At 43.7% G+C, this 27,079-nt stretch overlaps 1 protein-coding gene across 19 annotated transcripts in view; it reads left to right on the top strand.

Moving 5' to 3' along the window:
- Positions 1-27,079, top strand: part of Dlgap1 (DLG associated protein 1) — a 792,565-nt gene that overhangs the window by 521,189 nt on the left and 244,297 nt on the right. For 2 of the 19 annotated variants that reach the window (XM_075956098.1, XM_075956101.1), the window contains exon 1: positions 15,454-15,602. The exons of the other annotated variants lie outside the window; for them this stretch is intronic. In XM_075956098.1, the coding sequence (XP_075812213.1) occupies positions 15,552-15,602 (51 nt within the window). In that variant the 5' untranslated portion in view covers positions 15,454-15,551. Of the gene's footprint in view, positions 1-15,453; positions 15,603-27,079 lie in introns of those variants that run through there. 19 annotated transcript variants of the gene reach the window in all.

The following is a 27,079-nucleotide window of genomic DNA, read 5'->3' on the forward strand; positions in this document are numbered from 1 at the left end:
ACACTATAGACTCACCTCAAAGAAAGTCTCAGAGAGAGATGCCTAGATCAGGTGTCCTGTGGGTACCTTTACAGGGAATTATCTGATTACATTAAATAAGAAGGAAAGATCTGTCTACTGTGAGGGGCACCATTCCTTAAGCAGGGCATCCTGAACTATCATAAGAACAGAAAGGCCAATTTGGGTCTCTGTCTCTGTCTCCTTTCATCAGGGAACCCTGATTGCTTTTCGGGCTGGGGGGGAGACTTAATTGGGGGAGGGGGAGGGAAATGGGAGGCGGTGGTAGGGAAGAGACAGAAATCTTTAATAAATAAATAAATTTAAAAAAAAAGAAAAAAAATGGTAAACACAATTGCGAAAAAAAAAAAAGAACAGAAAGGCCACCAGGGCACAAGCATAACATAAACACATTCACTGTCTCCCTGCTGTTGATCATGGATAGGACTATGTCATTGAAGTCCCTGCCTTCTGACTTCCCCACAACGATGGACTATAACTTAGAATTACAAGCTAAACTAAATCCTTTACTCCTAAATTGCTTTTGTTGGGTATTTTACCACAGTAAGGTGAAATGAACTAAGCCACTGGAGAACTATAAGACTTTAGCATCATTTTCTTAGGAGCATATTGAGGAAATTGCCTTTAGTACCTTCCCATTATTCATTTAACCCTCACTAAGTAAGCCTTGTACACCCCACCCAAACCTGATTGTCTGCCCTCTACACCCTGCCCAATCTTCTACCATCCACTATTTTATATTTATCCTTGTTTGAGACTGAATAGCAGTCCACAGTTTAAAAAAAGAAAGAAAAAAAAAAGAAAAAAGAAAGAGAAAAAAAGAAAAGAATGGAAGGAAGGAAAAAAAACAATACAAGTTCATTATATTACAGTTCTGGAGATCACTGATGTCCTAAATGGGTCTCACCAGGCTACAATACAATTATCAGAAGGAGGCCAATGAGATGTTTCCGTGGGTAAAGATGTGTGCTTTCAAGCCGGAAGACCTGAATTCAATCCCCAAAGCCCGCATGACAGAAGCAGAGAGCTGATGCTCAGAAGGTGTCCTCTGCCTTCCACATGTACCCCATGGCATGTGCACATGCACAAAATAAACTTGAACATGTAAGACTATGCCCCTCTCGGTGTTGCGGGGTAGAATCCATTTCAGAGCCTTTTGAAACATGCTCGTAGCTCCTCTATGTTAAAGGCCAGCAGTCACATCACCTTGGTCTCTGCTTCTGTGGTCCCCTGCCCTTCTCAGACTCTCTTGTCCCCTTCTTTCACTTACAGAGGTCCTTGTGATTGTACTGGACCTGTTCAAATTAATCCAGAATAATCTCCTCATCTTAAAACCATGAATCGAATACATCTTCAAAGCCACTTTCAAAACCCTTTGTGCCATGTAAGGTCAGATGCTAGACTAAGACGTGGGTTTCTTTAGGGAGCCATTATTCTGCCAACCACAGAATACACAACTAAATTCATAATACATTTTTAACCTAATACAATTCCTTTGGGGCTAGAGACAAATCCAGTGCTGTTTGTATGCTAGTTGCATACTCTGTCGCTGAGCTACACCCCCATCCCCCCCTTTTTGAAGTTTAGGGTGAGAGGTGTATAAAATCATGCATCTAGTACACACGAGCTAATATAGTCACTGAAATCTTGATACTTGTCTATAGAGAGGAAATGGAAAAGCCAACAAGTTCTACGTTTGTTGTATTAGTTTGCAAAATGCTACTCTAACATAGTTTGACAACATCTCCATTCAAAAATCACCATTTCAGCCCGAAGCAGTTACAGAATGTGCATTCGTGTATTGCAGCCGTTATTGCCTGTCTTTTGTTTTTGACTCACAATTAACTTGTCAGCTTCTGTTAAATATTGCCGCCTGTTATGTATTTTCTTCCTTACACTATACTTTAATGCCAGGAAATCTCTAATGTATTCAAGTTTTACTGGTCTCCCTTCTTCAAATATAAGCGTGTGATAGTCTCACCTGCTTTTCCTCTTACAATTAACTCTAACTTTCTGCACCATCTCCGAGCAGTATTCACCTCCTATGAGAACTGCCCCACCATGGTGCGGGCCACTGACCTTCAGTGAGCTTGCAGACCGCAGGGAGGTTGTGCTAGGCAGCGTTGACTTTGCTAAGTATGCGTTACATATTGATAACTTCTTTTTATTTGAAATTCCATTACTCATTTTTGCTTCATGGTGAAACTCTAACTCATCCTGTCACTCGAAATATTATTTCAGTATCTATGGATTTAAATGCAAGCGAGCTCTGAATGATGATGGTCTCTCAACAGTTTTTCCCCTGTATGAGCCTGTGAAAGCAATAAGCGTTCGATATTTTCCCGGACTGGATTTGGACCTTTTCCCACGTGAGAGAGATATGTGTGTGGTCCTCTCCCTGGATGCTGGGCAGCGGCTGTGAGCTGTAGCTCTGGTCAGTCTAGAGGACAACACTCCTCTCCACAGCGCTCTGCTGCTGAAGGGATGTCCAGGAGGTTGGTTGTTATTTCAGCTTACAGTATTATCATGGGTTTATCAGCTCCGAGCCCTTTCCCAAGTCAGGGAGCATATATGCGTTTTTTTTTCATAATAGAAGTTTGGTGTCTGTTATGGTTTGAGTAAGTCAGATTTCTCAAAGGCTCGTGCTTGGCACTCTGGTAACACGACCTTAGGAGGCTGTGGAACCTTTTGGAGGCAGAACCTACCAGGTAGAAGTTGATTGGGTTACTGGGGATGGGTTCTAAAAAGTTATATACACCCCCTAGCTCCTCCCCCTCTCTCTGCCTCCTGCTTTGCCACGTTGTGAACAGTTTCTGATACACATGTCCCTGAACTACACAGACAACAAATAAACAGCAAATAATTAAAAGATGCAAAGATGGGAGGTGTTGTGGTTGGGACATGTAATGCCACCACAGGTCTATAATTTGGATACTTGGTCCCTAGATTGTAAGGACATTGTGGAAGGTTCTGGAAACTTTCAAGGTAAAAATAAACAGAAGGAAGTAGGTCAGTGGGGGGGGGGTCCTTAGGGTGTCACCTCATTGGCTGCTGTAGTTAAGCGTCTGCATCTGATTCAGCCACAGTACTAACCCTCCTTGGCTGCGCACTCTTGCCCCCACGGGCTGAGCTACGCTGTGAGGATATAAGCTTCTCCCTCATCCTTTCCTCACCGTGGCAGCACGGGCCCTCTGAACCTGAACAAGGTGTTTATGTCAGGTTCTTGGACACAGGGGCCGAGAGTCGGCTGACACAGGAGGAAATTCCAGCAGCGTTGCACTAGGACGGATAAAGGAAAGGGGAGGGGGGGATAAACAGTTCAACAAAGTCATCTACCAGAACCCCAGTCAGACAGGGGAGGAAAACCTTGTCCGTGAACTTGAAGGTTAGGAAATCACTATTAGACATGAGTGAAACTCATTTCATGCCATCTTAACAAAAGCTTATTTTTAAAGTAATTTCCATTTTAGTGGATATATATATATATATATATTACTAAAATACGCAAGTGCTCTGTGACTAAAATATTTATTGGTAAGTCATTTGCAACTCGAAATACTTTTTGCAGTTTTTCTCTGTGACAAATAATGCCTTAATTGCCATTTTCAATAAAAGGCTGTCCTGTTTTTATTATTCCGAAATATGAAGCATCCTCCGATCTTAAGGAAGAAACACAAGTGAATCTTAGTATCCTAATAATTTAAGCATTCTAATTTTGCATATTATGATGCAGAGACATTTCTCTATTTGTTGCTACTTTTTTAAGCAGAGACCACACAAATGTCTCAACTACTGTCTAACCTGGAGCGCACACTTCTAAAGCGAGAGCTTGCCTCTTGCTGTATATCAAAAAAAAAAAACCATTGAGCAGCTTCGTAATATAAAATACAGTGCAGGAATCAGTTCCCTTTCTTACACTATGAGCAGTTTGACTCCCGTCAGGCATCGATGTCTTCCATTTCAAACGACGGGTGCCCCGCCCATTAGCTATTTTCGCTGGCCTCACTTCCCTCGGATTCCTCCTGCTCGTCTTAATTTTAGCAATCACAATTCTCTCGTCTAATTAACAAAGAAATTGGGTCACTGCCTCAGTGGCCCGCATTCAACCTTATTTTGACTGGCGATTTTATGATACTGCCGCGTTGTCTTCCCTCTTCTGTAACAGCATTTTGCTGTTGTTCCGTTTAGTGTGTTGGTCTCTCTCCGATTCACTTTGTCCTTGCTCTGGGTTGTCATTGTTCTGGGAACCACCTGTTTGATTCTCATTTCTTTTCTGCATCCATGTATTTGCTTAGTAGCGCCAGCTCTCCTTTCCAGGGCTCCTGCCTTTAAGAAGCTTCTTCTCTGTTTGTACCCAACTCTCCCACTCTGATAGAGCTATGTAAAATGTATCTAAATACCCCTCTGCATGGCAGTCCTCAAGTGTGCAAAAACAACCTCTATTTTCCTTGGAAGTCATGTGCTCTTCCTTCAGCGGGCAGACTTCCCTCCACAGTTCTTTGCCGGTAGGCCTTGAGGCACTGTCAGCATCGCCCCGACAAACTGCGCCTTATCCCAAGAAAGCACCCCTCTGGCGTACAATGTAATGGTGCCAACGGCATTTCAGTTAGGTTCAAAACTTCACAGCGTGCAGTGAAAGAAATCTCTGGCTCTGACTGTCCCGCTTCTGTCATTCCCCTAACGAGACTGGCACCTGTGTCAACTTGCCTTGTGTTCAGTTCAAATTTCTGGGACCATTTGTTTTTCATGTCAGCGTGTTGACATGTTTCTGTACTCTGCATTAAACACTTGGGTGGCTCAACACAATGCCGGCACTATTCTTAGCGTTAGTAAGTGTTACTGTGCGCATGGAAGTGTGTGTTTCCAGCCCACGGCCACGGTTGACTGTGGTGCTGACGGCCCCCTTCACCTCTGCGGGGCACCCCTTTTATTAGTGGTCATGCAGTAATAATTACTTATTACTATACACTTCCAGCAACGAGCAAAAGACAGGTTGCTTAGAATTCACACACCTCAAAGTGTCGATTAGACTACCCCAAAGAATGTGCTAGATCTTCCCAACTCAAGTTACACTGACAATCTCATTATTGTGTATGATATATCAGCAATGAATTTGATGATATTTTAATAATGGTGGATTTTAATTTGTTTGCCTACATGTATATATGTATATGGTTGTATATATATTATGTTAATATATATCAATAGGAAGAGACTATAGAACCCACTCAACATGTAATGGTTGTCCTGGAAAATTGCATATCTCTTCCAGGCTGGAGTGTACAGCGCTGTATCATTTTCTGAAAAGGACACTGCCGTCAACGTAGAGCGTGCAAAAGTCCCCAGGTCACTGTACAATATATACACCATATTGCAGTTTTCTGCTGCTTGCTAGTCACCTCCTATATAGCAGCCAGCACAACTCATAACAGCAAGAGTGTCTGATCCACTGATGTCTGATGCTCACACCATTTGGGGCCAAGTTTTGAGCAGAAAACAGTATCAATCATATGTCTCTGCTCCATGAGGAAAAACCGGAGCCAGGGGATGGGGTGGGATATCAACAAGCAGCATATAAACTCACATATGTGGGTGGGAACTCTTGTTCGTCGGTCCTGGGTGGGGCTTTGAAAGGTATGATATGAAAGCTGGCCACCATAGCACTATTGTGTGTTAGGATCAGTGACTTGATTTTTTTTTAATTTGATGGGTTTATTATTAAGAAATAGCCTGAGCCTCAGAAGAGACTTTTAACTATTGAGCTTTTGAACAGTCTTTGGGACTGTTGAAGCTTGGATGTCTCTTGGAAATGATCTGGTTGAGTTTTGAATTATGAGAGATGGCCATAAACCTTTTAGGATGATGGTGGAATGTTAAGATTTAAAGGTATTATATTTGGGTGTCAATATGACAGTTATGGACAGTCTACTGAGGGAAACCAGGGTAGGAACTAAAACAAGGTTGGGACCTAGAGGCAAGAGCTGAAGCAGAGGCCATGATGGGGTGCTGCTTACTGACTTGCGCTCCATGGCTATCTCTGCCTGTTTTCTTATAGAACTCAGGACCACTAGCCCAGGGATGGCACCAACTACAGTGAGTTGGGCCCTTCCTCGTCAATCACTAATTAAGAAAATGCCCTACAGGCTTGTCTGCCTATAGCCAGACCTTACGGAAGCTTTTTTTTTTCCCAATTGGGATTCCTTACTCTCAGATGATTCTAGCTTATGTCAAGTTGACATAAAACTAGCCAGCAAGCCCACTCTTAATACAAATGGCACCATCCCAGCTAAGTTCCTACCCTGGGTAAAAAGAGCAGGAGGAGGAAGCAAGCGGAACACCAACTTTCTCTCTCTGCCTCCTAACTGTGGACCCAATGATGACCAGCTCCTTCAGCCTCCCTCCTTAATGTGCTCCCCTCATAATGGACTGTGTCAATTCAATTCATGAGCTCAAATAAGCCCATCTTTTTTATGTGTTTTCTCCAGGTATTTTAGCACAGCTACGAATAAAGCAATTACTAATAGGGCATCTTTGAGAATTATTGTTCATGTCCACTCTGTTCACTTTTTCCTTGAGTTTTGATATGTGAGCGATGACCAGATGAGGTAGAGAATCTTTGAATTCTTACCTTTTAGATGTTGTCACACTCTCTACTGAGGATAAAACTTTTTATGACTAAGTCTGACGTCAGCTTCTTTTTCTGCCCTTTAACTTATTTTATAACTTTGTCCGAACTCTTAAAAGATCTTTTCCAAAGCACATTTAAGACCCCTATTCCAGGAAAATTTTCTGAGTTATGTTTTTAACATATTTTTACTTATTCTTGATAACTTTATAATTCATGCATGCATACAGTGTGTTTTTAGAATATTCACCTACCCCTGTTGTTTTGCTTTCAGTACAGTGTCTGTACCTTGAGCAATTGCTGTCCCATCTGGCAATTGCAACTCTGCAGCTCTCATCAGCAGTCCTGCCACCCTGGCCCAGCCAGTCAGGATAGTCTACTCCCTCAGGCACTGGCTCTATCAAGACCATTAAAGGAACCTATGTAAATCTCTATCTTCCTATAGAACTCAGGATTCAAATGTTGAGGTGAAATCCTGCTCGCTCAGAGAGGCTGAAGAACAATTATCTAACCTTTTCTCCTTGCTCACTTCTCCCCCTCCAAAAAAGGGGGTCGTCCTTTTGTCCAACCCCCACCTAAGAACCCTAGCTACACTTAGTTTCTCCCTACCACTTCCTGTCAGCTAGTTGCTGACCCAGCCTCCTGACCCCAGGTTAATTTTATTTATTCAAACAAATGTAATATGTCTTTGCATCATTAACAAAAACAGCAGAAATAAATATAGCAGTTAAAATAATATTCCACAACATACCCCCCTTCCAGTTCCTCCCAGATCACCTCTTCAGAGGTCCCCCTCTAAATTTTGTGTACTCTCCTTTTCTCTTTTATAGCTTACTGAGTTTAATTGGTGCTGCCCGTGGGTGTGGGGCCACCTTCTAGAACAAAGCCACCCTATAAAGGACCCTAGAGGAAACCGATTCTCACTTTCATGGATTTTTCAAGAGCTTCTCATCTAGGCATAGGAATTAGAGCCTCATTAGAGCCTCTTCCTCATCCATTCCTGAATATTAGTTAACGATTTTCATGCAGGTCTCTTGTGGACAACCACAGCAGCCATGAATTCATGAGTGTAACAGCCCAATCATGTCCAGAATATACTGTTTTCCCCCATTAGTCCCAGATGTTCAGCTCGTATACTCTTTCTGCCTTCCCTTCCGCAATGACTCCTGAGCCTTGAGGGTAATATGGGTGTCCCGTTTAGGGATGATGGGTCCGCCATCACTGGTTTTCTGCACTTGGACTAGTTGCGAGCTTCTCTGTTAACTGCCGTCCACCACATAAAGATTGTTCTCAAAGGAGGACAGAGCTGCATGATTTGGGGTATCTTTGGGTACAGAAATATTTATTTAGAAGACACTCTGATACTATGTCCATTTGGCAAAAATTAAAGTATTAGGTTCTCCCCTAGGGCCTGTGTGCTCCCCAGCTATGTGCTCTGGGCATGAGTTTTCTCCTGTGGAGCAATCAGAAAGCTGTTGGTTTCCCCCATAACATTCATGCCACTATTGCACCAATGGACCTGCCTTCTGGGCCGTTCATTATTGTACCTCACGTGACTCACAGCTGGGTAAGGATACTAATGGCTTTTCACCCCCAGCAGCCTGCACAGCACCTCTTAATACGATGGAAATTGACCAGCAAGAGAGAAGCAACTAGGTAGGACCAACTCGCTTTCTCCAAATCCAGGGGCTAAAGTAACGAGGTATTTGCAGCACAGGGTCTTATTATCACGTTTCAGTGGGCAACCGAGAACAGGGTCAACATCCTGCACTTCTGTAGGGGTCTGGGTGGCCTCTTTTAATTGAATTATGTCTTGTGATAATGATTCCATTCTGGTGTTTTGGCTTTCTTGATCAAAGATTAAGGTTATGTATATGCTGGGTACCCTGCTTATCTTCAATGTTTCATTATCTTTCTGATACTTCTTTATCTTTTATATCCCTGTGTCATTTATTTTCTTTTAAAAGTTTTTACCTTTCACATCCGTTCATCTACGTCCTTTCCTTCAGTTCCGCTGACTCTTGTTTCACTCCGGCAGTCTTTCTGTGACATCTGCTGTTCTCTCCCTTCGTCCCTGAGTTCCTGCAGTCCTACTGTGTGATCTTCCTTTCTAGAAGTAGCTGCTTTGTCAGCTACTCAAGCAGCTGATAATGGACCTTGGGGTTAAATACTTAATCTTGTTCAGGAATGTTTTCCCAGGTGGGTATTCATTATTTACAAGTTGTTTGTGGCTGCTCTTGTTCATATCAGCTTCGTGTTTCTCCTACTTGAATAAGTTGATTTTTTTTTCTAGAGAACTGGGAAAGGATTCCTGTGGAGGAAGTGGAGGGCAGTGGTTTCCAGCTACCAAGGTTCTCTTGTTGCTGCTGCACAGCTATAAAAATCTCTACAATGTGAGGCCTCTTTCCTCTGCTCTCCCCTCCAAGCCTGCTTCTCTCCTTCTTGGTTCCTTCAGGGATGGCCTTACATGTGGCCTGATGTGGGAAACATAAATTGCACAGTGCTTTGAAAAATGCTTTTAGAAATTTTGTGGCCATTGTCTTCCTGCATCTGTACCATTCTCCGTCTCTTCAGAGCGTCTCTTTCTTAGATTAAAGCCCAGGCTTTTAGGGAGGCGGAGGTTTCTTCGATCCATTCTTTTCAGGTCCTTCCGTGCCTCTTGTTTACTTACAATGTTGTTACAACTTCAGCCCTCGGCTTCATGCCTGGCTCTGACTCGGGAGTTTATGGATTTCTCTGCTGGCCTGGCTGGAAATGTACTTGGCCAGCGTTGCCTTTCATTTTTGTTGTATTGCTTTTGTTGCACAGAGTGGATTCCAAGAAACGTGGGGAGACTTAGTTTCTCTGAAAGCCAATCCTCTTAACATTTAGACATAATTTTACCCTGGTGCTTTGTTCTGAAGATGATTTTGTCCATGGAAGCTTGATATATTCATTTATTTATCATCCAAGTTTATCTTATAAAGTAAAAGATAAAGCCAAGCACAGTTAGGTTGGTCCACCTCTTAGTGAGCCGTTCTTTCTTCCCAGAGACCTTCCACTGAACACATAAGACATTTCATTGTGAAGATTCAGATGTATTAGCATCTTCAGGTGTTTTGTTGTTGCTGTTTTCGCTGACGCTGTGACAGCTACTACCGCCACCATTTCTTTTACTTGTCTTTATGATTATTACCCATGCTGCAGAGCTGAGGCGATGGCTCAGTGGGTAAAGGCGCCTGATATCTTTGCAGAAAAGTGCAGTTCCCAGCACCTACTTTGGGTAGCTTGCATCCGTCTGTATCTGCAGCTCGAGGGGAACCTGATGGCCTCTTCTGGACTCAGATGGCGTGTGTGTGTGTGTGTGTGTGCGCGCGCGCGCGCAAATGCACACACATGCATATGCACGAGTATGTGCATACACACTAAATAAAACAAAATCTTTTTTTATTTACCCGGATTGGTTTTACAGTCCTGGCAAAAGCCCTTTATTATAATTTGAGCACAGTTCCCTCAAGCTTAATGTATTTAGGTTAAAAGGAAAAATATCTTCATTGTGAAAGTTACTACTAATTCAGTAAGTCTTCAAGTATTTTAAATCAACATGCTGCATGGCCGCTATCTTTCTAAGGAAAACGTATATGTTCAGCTAAGAGCATTTTTAGGCTGCGAGAGATAACCGGAACAGAGAAAGAGATAAAAGGGCCAGATTTATAAACCAGAATACTAGTAATGGTGTCCCACATAGAATCATAGGCATTAAATTATTTCTTCTAGTAGCAATTATGCTTATTACCTATACTCCACATCCTACCAATTTAAAAGCTGTGGCCTTCATTCAAATAATACTAAATTCTTACTCTTGCTAGGCCCCAGGTAAGTGCGCAGGTTACAGTGATAGCCAGAAACAAACGTGACTCTTGGCTCAAGCTCCCTTTCGTGCAATGATGAAATAAACAATAATTAGCCACACAAGCGAACGCAAACTGTAATGGCTGTTGCTGACCGATTCTGAGGACTCATCTCTGGTTCCCCAGTAATGTGCTGTCTGAAATTGGTGCAACCCTTGCTCCACGGATAGGAATAAGGATCTTCACAGACTCTAGGGTCGGGGCAACTGCCCTCCCTAGGACTTCCATCAAGACCTGGCCCACCAAACAGACTGTGGTCCCGAACCCAGAATGTTTCCCCCTTGCCTACCTTCCTGAGTGCATCTTCCCATACCCTTCCCTAGTGAGATGGATGGCCAACAGGAAGTCAGGTCTACTGAGTGAGAAAGATTAATCCCAAGCAAGTCCTCTTGAACATTTCAAGAGTTTAGTGACCTGTGTGTCTGTTGATCTTTCTGCTTCTGATTAAATATCTCTCCATAGCTATTACTTGGGTCAATGCTGCTGTAGCAAGGTTCAGGAAGACACAGCCTGAGATGAGGATAAATGGAAAGCTGGTATAAATAGGACAAGTGTGGGGGATCCCGTCTGAGCGGAACAACCGAAGGGTGAGAATCCAGCGTAGCTAGATTGCCAAGATGGTAGATGAGTCTGGAAAGATAAGACTTCTTCAAGACCCCAAAAGTCAAACTTGACTCTATATCTTTTTTTAATGGGGGAAAGAGTATGGTTGATATATATGTTGCACCCTGAAAACATGCCTCTATGTGACATGGGAAGAAAAAGAGTGTGGGAAAGAAGAACCAGAGAATAAACAGCACATCAGTCCAAAGGATAAAGGACAGCCAAAGCCAGGTGTGTAACTGGAGCTTTCTCTTCCCACCTGGTCCCACAGCCACCTTTAAAATAATCATTGTGAAGCTTAATATTAATTATAAACTGTTTGGTTATTAGCTCAGGATTATTATTATCTAGCTCTTACAACTTAACCCATTTATATTATTCTGTATTTTACTGAGAGGCCCGTGGCTTGTTACCTCCTGTCTTGCTTCCCAACGACTGCCGGCATCTCCCCGATCTCTGCCTTCTTTCTCCCTCTATCTCTGCTTGGGTTTCCCATCTAGCTATATTCTGCCCTGCCATGGGCCAAACCAGCTTTATTTATCAACCGATAGATGCAACACATATTTACAGCATACAGAAAGACATCCCATGTCAAAGGTGTGCTGGCAGGAGCCTGACTTACAGCATTTCAGAGGCAAAGAAGGAAAGTAGAGAGTTTAGGGCCTGATCTGCTTGGTGATGGCTTAGGTTACAGAATGAGAGTCTGTTCTCAGAAAAAAATAAACAGAAACGAAAAAAGAACAACGGTGACCAGGACTAAGATGATGGAAGTGGCAGTGAAGAGCATAGATCATTTCCAGACATTCCAAATCCATGGTTTAGGGATGTGGAGGATCAGGGAAGTGTCCTTAGGGTACTTGTGTTCCCAACATAATTAAAAGATGGTGGTTCCATTCACTGAAGTACAAAACTCTGGAATCCCCCAGTGTTTGCTCTGTGGCTGGAGTTGGAGGCAGAAAGAGTCTGATTCTGAAGAACCTATGTGAAGTTATCGTGTGCCTAAATTTATGGTCACTGTGAAAAGGAAGGATACACTTAAGATTTATCTAAGCAAAGAAATGGTCCTCAAGTTCAGATTTCTCTTGACTTTACCCCATCATCTTTTCTTCTTGTTGCAAAGATTCTGCCCTTTGACAGAAGAGGAAAAAAGCAGGAAGATAAAAGTTCGACAGCTTGCTGTTTGTCTTCCCCTCCTTCCTCCCCACTGCTCCTCCCCCTCTTCCTCCTCCTCCCTCTTCTTCATATGTTCACATTAAACCATCTGGACCAAGCCTTTGCCCTCTCCTTCTAGCTTATTTTAACTTGCATGTTTTAAAGGACCTCCTTTACATATTTAAAGGCCTCAGTTCATTCTGGGTCTTAGTCTTAGAGATCGTCTAGATCAGCGGTTCTCAACCTGTGGGTTGTGACCCCTTTGAGGGCCAAATGACTCTTTCACAGGCGTTGCCTAAGACTATCTGCATATCAAATATTTACATTATATAACAGTAAAAAAAAAACACAGTCATGAAGCAACAACAAAATGTTTTTATGGTTGGGGTCACCACAGCATGAGGAACTGTATTAAAGGGTCGTAGCATCAGGAAGGCTGAGAACCATTGTTCTAAATGCTCCCACTTCTTTGATTCTGACTCCACTGGCTCTGTTTAAGACACATTTCCTTAGTCGAAGCAGTCTGGTACCCTCAGACTTGTTTCCACAGAATTTCCCCTTGTGTCTTCAGCTAGACCCTGATGCCATCATGATTAAGTTTTGTGGTCCTGCTTTCCTTCTCAAATTGTCTGTGCTTTCATGTTATTTTATCGGAACCCAGTCTGGAGCTGGTGATAGAGCTCTCAAGGACCTAGATTCAGCCCATACTACTGAGAGGAAAAAGAGGAAAGAAGGAAGAGAATGAGTCTCCACCATCTCATTCTTGTTTCATCTTTATTTTCCTTCTATTTTCTCTTTACTTTCGTTCTCTTCTTCTAAGATAATACCTTTAAGACTGACCTTGGCAACTTATTGAGATCCTACTTCAAAGATGAAAATAATTTTTACATGGCTAGCAATATAACTTAGTGGTAGAGTACTTGTTTAGCCTGTACATGTGTTCAATCCCTAGTACTTCAGAGTAGAGGGGGAGGGAGGGAGGGAGGGAGGGAGGGAGGGAGGGAGGGAGGGAGGGAAGGAGGGAGGGAGGGAGGAAGAGAGAGAGAGAGAGAGAGAGAGAGAGAGAGGGGGGGGGGGGGCAGGAAGGGGGAAGGAGATGAGGTGAGGTGAAAGAAGAGAGGAGATAGGAGAGGAGAGAAGGGGAGAGAATTAACTAGAAGATAGGCACAATGGCACATGCCTATAATATTAGAATTAATGAGGCCCAGGCAAGAAAAGCACAAGTTATAAGCAAGCCTAGGATATAGTGAGACTATACCTCAAAAGAAAGAGGAGGAAGGAGGGAGGGAGGGACACAATGAAATACCACATGGATATGTGTTTATCTCTGCCTGCATGTCTCTAGTCCTCGAGGCTCCTTGCCGGACTCACCTTTTCTTTCTTCACTTCTTCCTTTCTGCCTCTACAGGATTAACTGCGTATGGATAATTCATGTGACAATAAGCACTAGATGACAGTGATTCCATTTTCTTCCTTACAGAGTTCGCATTCACTGAACGTGAAGTTCAGCTATTTAAGATGTGTAATAGTTTAGTACAGTCCCTAAGTTGTGCAGTCTTTACTACGTGCCTAAGGAAAAAGCATTTTCATCCTGGTACCGTATCATTCGCTTCCCACCAAGCCCTACCTCAAGTCTAACACAGCCATGAATAATCTATGTGCTAAGACTGTGGTGTCCACTATTTTGGACATTTTATTATAAATGGAGCCATAAATATAGAACATGTCTTTTATATTTGGATTCTTTTTTCTTTATTTATTTTTCTTTTCTTTTTTCTTTTTCTTTTTTTTGTTTTGTTTTGTTTTTGTTTTTCAAGACAGGGTTTCTCTGTCGCTTTGGTGCTCCTGTAGACCAGGCTGGCCTCAAACTCACAGAGATCCGCCTGCCTCTGCCTCCCGAGTGCTAGGATTAAAGGCGTGCATCACCACTCCCCGGCAATATTGGGATTCTTACAAATGGTATGCACAACAAACTTACAACACATATCACTACTTCATTTCTTATGGATCTACTGCATATGTGTTAGCCATTCGTTAGCTGGAGACTAGGGCTGTTTTACTTTTGGCTGTTGTGAACATAACACGATGAAAGCCTCTGTATACAGATTCCTGGGTAGGCATTTACTTTGATTTCTCCTGGAATATATTCAAGGATGTAACAACGGTATCACATACTAAGTTTACCAAATTTAAAGATAAGTCGATTGCTCTCATTAAAGGCAGCAGTACTCATTAATTCAGGGGAGAACTCTCAGACTTGGCATCATACGCTGCCAAGAACAAGAAGGTGAAAGACTCTCAGCTCTGAGGCTCCAGGCAGGGACGAACATTACAGAAGGACATGATCACCTCTGAAGTTCACGCTCGACAACCACATCATCAAGTTACAAAAAAGTTCTCCTTCAAATCTCATGCTTTGAGTTAGTGGTTTCATCTTGAGCACATACAGAGGTGTTCTGTGGTCCATGCAGCCCAGGGGGTACAGGTTAGCATGCCTGCTTCCATTGCTCAGTCATGTTATCCTGACCCACCGATAACCCAGAAATTCTCTTCCTGCTGTGATTGGACATTTTTGGTTGGGAAAGCTTAACTTCACTCAATGTTTATTCTAGATAAAATTCATGAATAAGGCAGTATTACTTCCACTTTTTTTCTAAATAGGAGTGGGGGGAGATTACTGTGCAGAGAATGTTTAGCTGTTGATATTTGACTCCTGGATCTCCAGGTTCTCTGTGTGTTTGTCACGTGGATGTTCCATCCACTTGGTATGTGTACACACTACCTTCCAAGTTGAGAACTGCACTGGGCATTTCACTGCTACAGAGACAGCCAGGTGTGCCGTGGTTTGCAAATTGCAGGACTCCATAGCTCATGTGGCCTTCTCTCTGACAGATGGCAATTACCCCCATATATGCTGTAAGGTGAATCAACGCCCCAAGGATTCACCAAAATAATGAAAGAGAACAGTGTCATTTTGCTAGGACAGTGACCCACAAAGCAAGCGCCTGTCCACTGCTCTCCACACCTGGGCTGGGGTGTCCCCTAAGAGACAGTCATCCACGGGTGGACTTGATTTCAGCTTCCTGTGAATGAATCCAGAAAGTTGCGAGTGGGGACTTGTGGCAGATCATCGCGACACTTTCTCCCTCCACCCCCAGCCCTGTGTTTACTGCCTGACTCGCACACTTTGCCTCAGCAAATCATAGGCAGAAGCTGGAGGCTCTCAGCTGCGTGCATACACAAAATCAAAGCTGACATGAATAATGAACTTAATTTTCCATAAGGACATTCTGTTTGGTGTCTCAGCTAATAAGGTAAGCTAGTAGAAAGGCTGGGCTGGGGGTGGGGAGGGAATAATTTCTTCATGCTTGATCTCTGTGTTCATCTATAGTTTTTCTTTTAGCATAATGGAACTAATCTCACACTTAATGCTGGCTGTGAATTTGGGGTGAAAATTTTGTAACGAGTTTCCCCCACTGTGCCCTCTTGAGATGACAGCTTATGATATCAAAGAGTCCGGGGAGAGACACAGCTTTTAATAAGAACGATGTCGTATTTTTTTTTAATCATCTGTGGCAGAGAATGAGTTTAGTTAAGCAGGAGAATACTTCGATTCAGCCCTGATTGACTAAAGTATTTAAGCATTGACTGTTGATGTTTACGATGCTATAATATAAATTGACAGTGAAATTTGTTCTCAGGAAAGCAGGCTATAGCTACGTCACGTTGTTTTCTGAGCCGTTTCATTTCTAAGTATGTGTTATTCTAGAAAAGGTAGTAATTTTCAGTTGCCAAAATTACTCCACAGCGTTGGTTTAGGTGGATTTTATTTTGTGAGAGTGTATTTTTAAAATGCCAGTGTAGTGGTAATGGGAATTTCTCTGTAACTTTCTCCATTGTCCCTGGCTGTAATGTTTTCAGGACATATGGAAAACGTAGTTGTTCCCAAGTTCATGGAAGTCAAAACCATCATATCTGAGACTTTTCTCTATAATATCTATAATATCTCATAAACAAGAAGTGAAGAAGCAGTCCCTGGGTTGGCTTCCCTTGGCAGTTCTGCTGTGTGTGTGTGTGTGTGTGTGTGTGTGTGTGTGTGTGTGTGTGTGTGTAACACGAGAGTCTGGTTCTGTTTGAATCCTTCCATGAATCCCTGAGACGAGCAAAGGTTTATGAAGATAGAGAAGAAATTGTTATCTGCTCTAAGAGGCTGACAAGGGAGGAAAACAGAAGCAGGGTTTGTGTTTGTAGGCATTCTGGGATGGCACCGCTGTGTCATCTGAAAACCAGACGCGAGTCTCCTAAAGTAGGTGACCTCAAAAGGCATTGGAAGGTCTACTCATAAACGGCCGAGCACATGGGGATTTGGGAGAGATAGAAAGGAACTATCCTCTTGTCCCTCTCGTCTCGTCTTTCCGCTCTGGTTTTCTGTATGGGAAGTGACCTGGGGGCTCCCGGGTTTGTTTATTGAAGCTCTGAACATCACAGTGACTTTCCATATACCAATCTCTCCCACTTCCTCACCACGGACTCTGGACTCCGTTATCTCTGGGAGTATAAACAAGGTTCGAAAAGTGTGGGCACAAACATTTATCCGCCAATAGTAGCTTAATATGACCTAAACTATTTCCCAAGTCCCACCTCCAAATTTGAGGCACTCCTTTTGAGATACTACTTTAGTAGGGAAGAGCGTGGAATTTTAGTCTCTCACAGTTTATTTTGTAGAGCAACACAGCACATGTTACCTACTCATATTGCACGGTTTTAAAATATGTTCAATTTCACAGCTATTCAGTGTGTAGAGCTTTCTCCAAGCACACGTTTGGGGTTTGAAAAGCCTTTCTTTTATCTTCCCCCTTTTCCTCCACATTCTTCCTCACACCTCAACTCTCTAAAGTTCCCTTAGCTACCCCAGGCACTGTTTTCCCTTCCTTTTCCTAACAGTCCCCCTTTCTCTTCCCTAAAGTGGCTCTAATTCAGAGCTGTAGAATGCCCCATGTCCGTCTGAAAGCTGTGGGAAGTAGAAACCAGCCCTGTGTGATCACTGAATTGTGTCATTCAGTTCCTGCCGCTGATGAAATAAGAGTTACACACCCCATGACTTCTATCCACTATCGTTTCCTGAAACCAACTCAGTGGTCAAAATGAGCAAGATGGGTCAGCACCGCTCACCGCTCATATGATCTTTGTCACTATAGCGACTATGGTATGTAAGAAATAAACATTTCTGCCCTTTGAGGTTGTTTTTTTGGCCACGCCACATGCAAGCCACGTGTTATTTACACAGTTGAATGTTAATTCTTTCCGTGTTATAATAGAGGAAATGGGAAAAAGCAGGACCCTCACATTGTTCTCTCACGCACAGAGACCAGGAACAGCCACCAGCTGCAGACAGTGGTGATCAGGTGGCACTTGGTCCAGATGGTCCACCGTCATAAAACGTTCTTGGCACTGTGGCCAAGCAGCCCGACAGAAGGCAGCAAGCAAATCTGTTCCAAATACACGTGAAGCTCATTCTAGAGCACAATGAGGATCAGCCACAGGGAGAACAAAGACGAGAGAGACTAAAATATGTCTAGACTCGGTTATTATTGTCAATATGGCCTCATTTATTTTCACAGACTATAGAACCCAAGGATACCAGGATACAGAACTAAAGTATATCAGATCTATAACTGTAGCCGATGTCCTCCATACCTTCTTCTCTTACCTCTGTAGCCTACTTCTGTCTGTTCTTATTGCTTCAATGTGGAAAGTAATGGGTTTCTGTATGAAATGTCTTCATACGCAGATATCATTCTAGATCATTCTTATGCATGCCCCAGTCTCTGTTGATCTTCCCCACCTCCATCTTGCTGGTTCCTTTCCTCTCCATGTCGTTCTTCTTCAATCCAGCTTACAAAACATCTCTGGTACCGCCTCCCCTTTCCCTTCCTCTCATGTCCTCGCTTCCTGGCACTTATAAGAGATGAAGGAGGAGGAAATCCACCAAACTCTGGACAGCTTACTTGTCTGTTTCTCTCCATTCTTCTGCCACTATCCTAGTATTCTAGTCCAATCTCTGTCATGCCGAGATTATTGGGGGAGGGGGGTAGATGGTAGATCTTCCTGTTAGTTCTTCTTCAATCCACTCCACTCTGGAAAACAGAGCCAAAGGATCTTTCTGAAATACATACAGAATCATTCTGCTGAAAAGTCATTCAGTGAGCCAAACATGGTGGCAAAGTGAGAGGCCAGGACGGGATGAGTTCAAGGCCACCCTAGTGACACAGCCGTCTTGAGGCCTGCTTGAACAGTATAGTGGTCACTCACTCTGTGTGACTTACAGAGAGAGATTGAGGTGGGGGGAGAGAAAAGGGCGGTCATTAAGTGATTCCTCTTTACCCCCACTATAGAACTGAGATTCCTTAATGTGGCGGGTGACATGACTGGAACAGTTAGTTTTCCTGCTCCTGTGTCTCCTTCCTCTCCCGCGTCTACTCAGCACTTCCGCCCTTCTGGTCTGTTTCCCTCGCTTACAGCCATCATGGACTCTCACCCGAGACCTTTGCACAAGCTGCTTCCCCGTTGATCCTTTTTTTCCGTCTGCCTCATTCCCTGTTTCGTACTCACCCCTTTCTCAACCTGCTAGTCTCTTATGAGATGTCATTGCCTATGGAAAGTCCTCCCTGATGGCCCAGATTGGAGCCAAATGCTGTATTAGTTGCTTTTCTTATTGCTGTAGCAAAGTTCCTGACAGAAAACCAGTCAAGGGAAAGTTTGTCTTGGGTTTTTGGTGGCAGGGAAGACATATCAACAGGCGTGTGGGTCTGCTGGCCACACTGCATCTGCAGTCAGGAAGCAGAGCAATGGATGCCAGCACTCAGATCTCTTCTCGTATTCTATCTGAAGGATGGTGTCACTCACATTTAGGGTGGGTTCCCCTCCTCTGTTAGACCTTACCTTAGAGCATTCTCATAAACACATTAGTGACTCCAATTCCAGTCCTGTGGACAATGAAGATGACCCATCACGGGTCCCCTCTTACATCACGGGTCCCCTCTTACATCACGGGTCCCCTCTTACATCACGGGCCCCCTCTTACATCACAGGTCCCCTCTTACATCACGGGTCCCCTCTTACATCACGGGCCCCCTCTTACATCACAGGTCCCCTCTTACATCACGGGTCCCCTCTTACATCACGGGCCCCCTCTTACATCACAGGTCCCCTCTTACATCACAGGTCCCCTCTTACATCACAGGCCCCCTCTTACATCACAGGCCCCCTCTTACATCACGGGTCCCCTCTTACATCACGGGTCCCCTCTTACATCACGGGCCCCCTCTTACATCACAGGTCCCCTCTTACATCACGGGCCCCCTCTTACATCACGGGCCCCCTGTTACATCACAGGTCCCCTCTTCCATCATGCCCTCATAGCATCCGTCACTTCTCTGCTGTGAACTTCCTGTTGTGTGTGGAATTGCCCATCCCATGGCTACCTCTTCCTCTCCCCTAGTAGTTCCATGAAAACTGGTGCCTAGACTCATTCATGGCTGTGGCCCATGATCCAGCACACTGCCCCTGACACAGTAAAATCTGTCTGAATACATACCATCTAGTTAACAGTGCTAAACTATGACCTGTGGTCTTCTGGGCTGCAGAAACTGGATGTTATTCAGCCCTGGAAAGATAACGCCAGGATGGTTCTTCTGCCATTCTGTAAATGAGCGGCCTACCATTTATGACATTGTGATTAAAGAACTGGCCCTTCAGTGTGTTTGACACCAAGGACCAACTCTTTCTATCCGTGTTGCTGCAATCCTCTGCCTTCTTAGGATGAGAGAAAAAGGCCTATTCTTGATGTGTTGTGCTCATAGAAAAAGCCTGAGTTTTTCTGTAGCAACCAGTGTTCCTTTGCTTCCTGACCTCCAGCAGTCCGCCCTGCCCTGGGAGTTATGTCTCCCTTATTGTTGGCTAGGGAGTACTTTCTTTGTGCTATGGCTTTCTTTGTTCTCTTGCTTTCTCCTTTGGCTCCTCCATCCACAGGGTCTACAGGAACCTCCCTTGCTTCCTGTACAGACGAAGTGATTGAGCTCTTTGTCTCGGCTTCATTTCCATTGTTCTTTTGTGCAAGGATCATTTTCCGGGTCTTGCCCTGTGATTACTCTTTCCATAGCGCTTTTTGCCCAAACTCCGTCAGTCCTCAGTGTGTTTCAACCTCAGCCTGATGTTAGCCGACCCAGGGAGCCTCCGCTACTCTTTATTGGGTTACTCGCTACCACCCAGCCCCCTAATTGGCAGCGTTCCCTATGGGGTGCAGCTAGGGACATGAAATGTACAATGTCTAAGAAGTTTCCACTTTGTACTGGCCATGGTAATCTCCGGAGACCCTGCTGTGCGAATCAACCCCCACGTGAACATATCAGCGCTGAGCGGAGCGTGAGTGAAAGCATTCGGGGCACAGCTAGCTTGAAATCATCTACGTTCTCCAGTTTCCTCATCCATGCAATGGAGGTGACAGTGATGTCTACATCATGAATGGTGGTGAGCACAGAGTAGTCAGCCGGTGGGGTGAGAGGCCTCAGTAAGTACAGGAGCGAAAGCCCATGCGGCCACGTCATGGTCTTCAGAGTGTATTGGTTATCTTCGTAGTAAATAGGACTTTGCAAGTGTAGTATACATTAAGTATCGTCATGGGTGGGCCCTAAATACATATACTCATAAGTAACGTGGTAGAGAGACTTTCGAGCACAGAAGTCGATTTGACTCAAGAAACAGAGATATTTAAAGATGCCACACTCCTGGTTTTGAAGATAGAGAGGCCATGAGCCAAGGAATGCCACTTTAGGCAGTTAAAAGGGCAAGGAAGGACATTCCTCGCTGCTGGGATGGGCCTTTCAGCTCATCTATCTGTCTAGACTTCTGACCTACAGAACTGTGAGCGAATAAATGGGAGTTGTTTGCTAGTGGGTGGGCTATGGTGGCATGGGTACGCAGCAGAGAGAACAGATAGAGCTGTTGGCATTTTGAGAAATGAAAGGCGACTCTTCAAATGAGCTGATAGAGGGAAATAAGACGTGAATGAGAGGTAGATGATTCTACAGGGGTGGTGGACTGAGGTGCAAAGGTCCTCCAGACAGCCAGTGCATGGGAGGATACGGGAAGGGCTGGACCGCTGCATCTCAGCTAGAGACAGCCAGTGCATGTGAGGATACAGGAAGGGCTGGACCGCTGCACCTCAGCTAGAGACAGCCAGTGCATGGAAGGATACGGGAAGGGCTGGACCGCTGCACCTCAGCTAGAGACAGCCAGTGCATGGGAGGATACGGGAAGGGCTGGACCGCTGCACCTCAGCTAGAGACAGCCAGTGCATGGGAGGATACGGGAAGGGCTGGACTGCTGCATCTCAGCTAGAGACAGCCAGGGCATGGGAGGATATGGGAAGGGCTGGACCGCTGCACCTCAGCTAGAGACAGCCAGTGCATGGGAGGATACAGGAAGGGCTGGACCGCTGCACCTCAGCTAGAGACAGCCGGTGCATGGGAGAATACGGGAAGTGCTGGACCGCTGCACCTCAGCTACAGACAGCCAGTGCATGGGAGGATACAGGAAGGGCTGGACCGCTGCACTTCATCTAGAGACAGTCAGTGCATGGGAGGATATGGGAAGGGATGGCACTGCACCTCAGCTGAGAACCTTCATTGGGGCAGACTGTGAAGATCCCGAATGTTAGCATGCGTAAGTTCTTGCTGGAGAAGAGCAGCCGTGAGTGGCAGATGAGGGGAGACTCACAGCATCATGAGGCTGAGGAAATGGTGAAATGTCCTTTTCCATTCAGGAAAAGAAAAAGTGTCGTCTGGAGAAATTTCTCTAGGCAACGACCAGGAATCTTAGAAAAGAGGACCTGTCACCAGGCGGTGGTGGTGCACAGCTTTAATCCCAGCACTCAGGAGGCAGAGGCAGGCAGATCTCTATGAGTTCAAAGCCAGCTTTGTCTACAGAGTGAGTTCCAGGACAGATAGGGCTGTACAAAGAAACCCTCAAAAAAAAAAAAGAGGATCACACAAACAACAGCAAACAGGAAAAACAGCCATTTTCTAGGGATCACAGTGCCTCAATAGGGATGCACGGACAGTTCAAGGACTGAAAGCCTTAAAAATACCTCCTAGGTCTGTCAACCAAGTCAAGACTGTTGTTAGAAGCGAACTTTGTTTCCCGTGAGTTCTCCATATATCACAATCAGTTTGCATATTATGTTGTGAAAACACACATGTTCATGTTTCCACATATAACCTTTCTTCTCCTTCTACCTAACTGGCAATGTCTTGCCCATATTCCAAGTCTCAAGTCAAGGATGACCTTGAACTAGTTTCTATGCCAATACTGTAAATAAATATGTTTTGATTTTTTACCAATTTACAGTACATTTGTAGACTATGGTTCCTTCCTTCTACAGTAATTCCACCTATTCTCTCAATATGCATAAAGACTCCTGGGAATAAATATCAGATCATGGTACTGCCTTCTGCTCGCCTCCTTGCCCATACATGAGGGACTGTACACGTGTGGATGGATGCATGGATTAACTGATTCACTAATTGTACGCTGTAGTCACAATTCTCACAGAATGAAGAAAATAGCAATGTTCACAGCACCCCCATCGGTGTCTAAAGAAAGGAAGCCCTCTGCCATCCTAGCCCACTGAGAACAGAATATGGCAAAAGGAACAGAAGTTTTACAATCTTTTTTAGAAAAAAAAATTTTATATTCGATTCAAAATTTATAAGTAGGTGCTTCATTACAAGCATAAACAAAATGGAGATGTTTAATAAGAATGAGAATACTGTTTAGTGTTTGCCCTCATCCAGTCTGTGGCTGTCAGCATCCAGAGTTTTGTCCTAAAAACCCTCAAAGTGAAAATCACATAATCAATTATTTCTAGTGTTTTTATAACTCAAAACTTTTCAAAGCTTTGTGTATGAAAATGAGGGTACATGTGTATAAATTATAGGAACAGCTGTATCCAACACTTGCCAAGATTAACGTACTCATCCCTGAGTTATGAGCCAGTAGGACTAGATGCGGTACTAAGAGGGAGGAAGCAGCTAAGAATCTTCGCATCGTTAAGTGAAAATGAGTTTTAAATACGTGAGTCAATTAAATGTATGTTTAAAGGAAACAAACAGTCTGGATTATTGAAGAGGGAGATCTAACGGTAGTGTGCAGCTTTAAATACAAGAGGAGGAGAAGAAAGAGAATAATGTTTGGTTGGATTGCAAAATCCTGTGGTATCTATCATGGCACCCCAAATCGGAAGGAAGATGGAAACACATCTTGGAAACCTGATTCGCACACGTGACTCCATGACACAAAATCCCTGCATCATTTTCTTACCAACCTTTATCGCAGCTCACAACTGGATCTAATGAGAGGCTGGCTACCTCTTGCCTCTGTGTTGGAAACAGTCTTGTCTCTTCCCCTCGCTCTGAGTCCTCCTATCACCCCCGGGGACCCAAGGGCCTGCTAGGCTGTTCATCGTTAGTATTTATCACTTTTACAGAATGCCACAGGGTGCTCAGGGAGTAGACTGTGCTGTTAAAAAGAAAACACAAAACCCTTCTTCTAAGTGGAGACACCCCGTCCATTAAAAGCACTTGTGGAATCTGAAGAAAGGAAACCAGGAGGACTGCTGAGACAGTGTCTCAGGCAGGACGCATTTAAGCTGCCCCATGAGGGAAATTCTAGAAGGACATGGAGAAGTGGACTTTAGAGGAGTCTCTTTCCTTAACCTGGCCACTCACTGGAATGGCCTCAGGTCACCAGTTCCCCCTGGAAAGGAGCAGGTGGCAAATCTGATTTGAACAGCTTAGTATTCAAGTCATAGACCCGGAGGATGAACGGTTGACTTCCTCCTCAATGGGACCATCCGTCCACCTGTACCATCCGTCCACCTGTAGGGTGAGTGACAGCTGCTGGGGTAAAACTCACACTTGATGGAGGAAGACGGACCCCTCCCTGTGGCCTGTGATGAGTGCTCAGAAAACACTGCTAACACTGGTGATAAAAATGTTGCCCAGAGAAGACCACACAGACCTGATTTCCTCTTTCATATCACCCAGGAAATGCAATTTCCTCACAAAAGATATCTTTTTAATAAATAAAATCAGTAAGATTCCAAGAGAGGTGTGTTACGGTGGGTGGGAAAGAGGTGCTTTGGGTTTCATTTCCTCCGGGCCCTGCCCTTTGCCGTCGGCAGGGCTGCCAGATTGGAACCACGATTTCAGTCCTTCAGATTCCGGTAGAGCTCCTGCTTGGTATTTCCGATAACAGCATATCTTGAGTTCAGCCTATTTTAATTCTTGTCCCCGTTGTCCATGAAATTGTGTGACCATAGGCTTAAGGTCAATATTAATCATACCAATTACATTTGAGAGATTGATACAAATGTTATTAGCCAGGTTCATCAAATATTCCCTATGTCACTTGTGTATTCAGTTACATACTGACATTGCCTACCATATAGCAGATACTAGCAGACATATAGCAATTACTTACTCGTTGATAAATTGTTGGTTGGAAAGTCTGTAATGAGGAGGATGACAAAAGAAAGAAAATTTCCTCATACTACTAGTGGATTTCCATTACATTAATTATAATCACCAAGTAGTAATATTCAGTTGGTATGAAGATCCGTCCTTCATAGCGCTTCCTATGAAGCCTTCATTTCATAACCCTTTCCACTCTTACATAATAGAAACGATAAGCGTGGCATGAGCGCTCTGCTCCTTCCCCAATGGGTATGCTTTAGAGCACCCACAAATGTCATGCTATCTATTTTTAAGTAGGGTGCTGCTGGGTAAACAGCTGAATCGTCTGAACCCAATAGGGAAATTCAAAGTTTAAATAAGCTATTTTATCTCCTTGAAAATAAGTGGTACAGAGTGCCTTGGAGCATATGGGTTCTTGCGTTCAGTCACATGGAGATGCCCTTCACTTTGGATATAAAGTTCCAGCTGAGGAAATTGGGAAACAGAGTATATTCTGTAACGCTGATTCCCCATCTCAGCATCCTTAGTCCCCTGCGGAGAGTCAACCTTTCCTTAGGTCTTTGAACCTAATGGCGTTTTTACCTTGGGGTTGAGACAACGCAAAGACAACATGAATGCAAAGTCCAGATAGACGGGAATTGCAGGCTGAGAGTTTTTCCACATAATTCATATTTTTAATGAAAGTCTCACATGCTGATTGTGGAGGAAAAACTCAAATAGCAAAGAATCACATATATATATATATATATATATATATATATATATATATATATATATATATATATAATCATATAGTTGAAAGTTAAAAACTTTCCACCTGTGTGTATTCCTTCGCCTCCCCAGTAGCATTTCCTCCAGCTATGTTCTGTGTGTGTGCTTGAGTTTATTCATATATGTATATATGTGCATCTGTGTATATACATGTGCCTATTCATATATGCACAGATATATAAAGGCAGCCTGCTGTGCCCATTTTTGTTGTAATATGTCCCTTCAGGACTGACTGCTTTGTATTGACTAATATGGGGGCTCATACCTGGGAGAGGCTGATTCTCTCAGTAGTCCTTAGCTGCCTGTAATTCTTCATCTAAGCCTGGGCCCCATGAGATTCTCTCCCTTCAGGAAAAACATGTGACCCTGAGTTGTGTCCCTGCATGTACTGATTCTGCCCTCCTTTAGTATGAGATGGTAGGGCGTGTCTCCATGAGGCCAGTAATTTGGTTTTGCCTGAGTTGGTGTTTCCATTACCTGGATGTGTGTTGAGTGCACAGCAAATGAGGAGAAAACATTTGTTAAGGGAATGAACTCTCCCATACAATGAAGAGTTCCTAACTTTAACAAGAATGAGGTGGATTGAAACATGTTGTCATGCAGTGATGGTAAGCTTGTGCCATTGACTGAGAAAGGCCAAGAGCTGGGCTATTCAACATATAATTCCACTCTATTAAAAGAGAAGACAGTGCATGTCTGAGCACACAGTTGTTTATGTTTAAGCATTTCCATGTTTGTGTATGTAATATGAACATGTTTATGCTAATATTTGAATATATATGAGTGATGAGAAAAGTCTATGAACTTGAGAGTGGACAGACCTGGGAGGGGTTAGAGGGAAGGGCTGAACACATGGAGGAAGGGAAGGAAGAAAGTCACATAATAATATTTCAATTAACAATATAAATTTTTTAATATTTTTAAATTAGAAAACAAATAAGTACTATAACAGATTGTCTTAAAACAATTCTTTTTGCCTCTTAATCAGCTAGACAAATTGCAGAAATTGTTTTTATAAATGCAGCTTTTCCATCAATGTTTTTTGGCATGTGCGTATGTGTGTGTGTGTTTTATCATCAACTCCTTTAGAAATGGATTATTTTACATTGCTGCCTGAGTTCAGGCAATAATAAAATATTAGCACTAAGGCGTGCTATGTTTTATGGGCTACATCTTTGTTAAAATGAAGAAATGCGTTACAATGACTTCTGGACTGAGTTTTCCCAGATGAGCCTGTGATGATGTCCCCCCAAGAATCAGGTCATGTGTCCCAGTTTTCATCCACTCTTCCTCATCACGTGTGCTACAATTTCCCCACTTAAATACGTCTTGATACTCAGCTGCCTCCCACACAGAATTCATATTTCTCCTTTTGGTTGCTGTGTAAGAACAAAAGAAAACGTAGTTTCGTAAACACGAGACAAATTTATCCCTTCATTCACAGAAAAATTTGACTCCCAATGTAACTGACAAGGGGGCTGCGAAGG

Source organism: Microtus pennsylvanicus, chromosome 22 (assembly GCF_037038515.1).
Source record: "Microtus pennsylvanicus isolate mMicPen1 chromosome 22, mMicPen1.hap1, whole genome shotgun sequence".
Taxonomy (NCBI): domain Eukaryota; kingdom Metazoa; phylum Chordata; class Mammalia; order Rodentia; family Cricetidae; genus Microtus; species Microtus pennsylvanicus.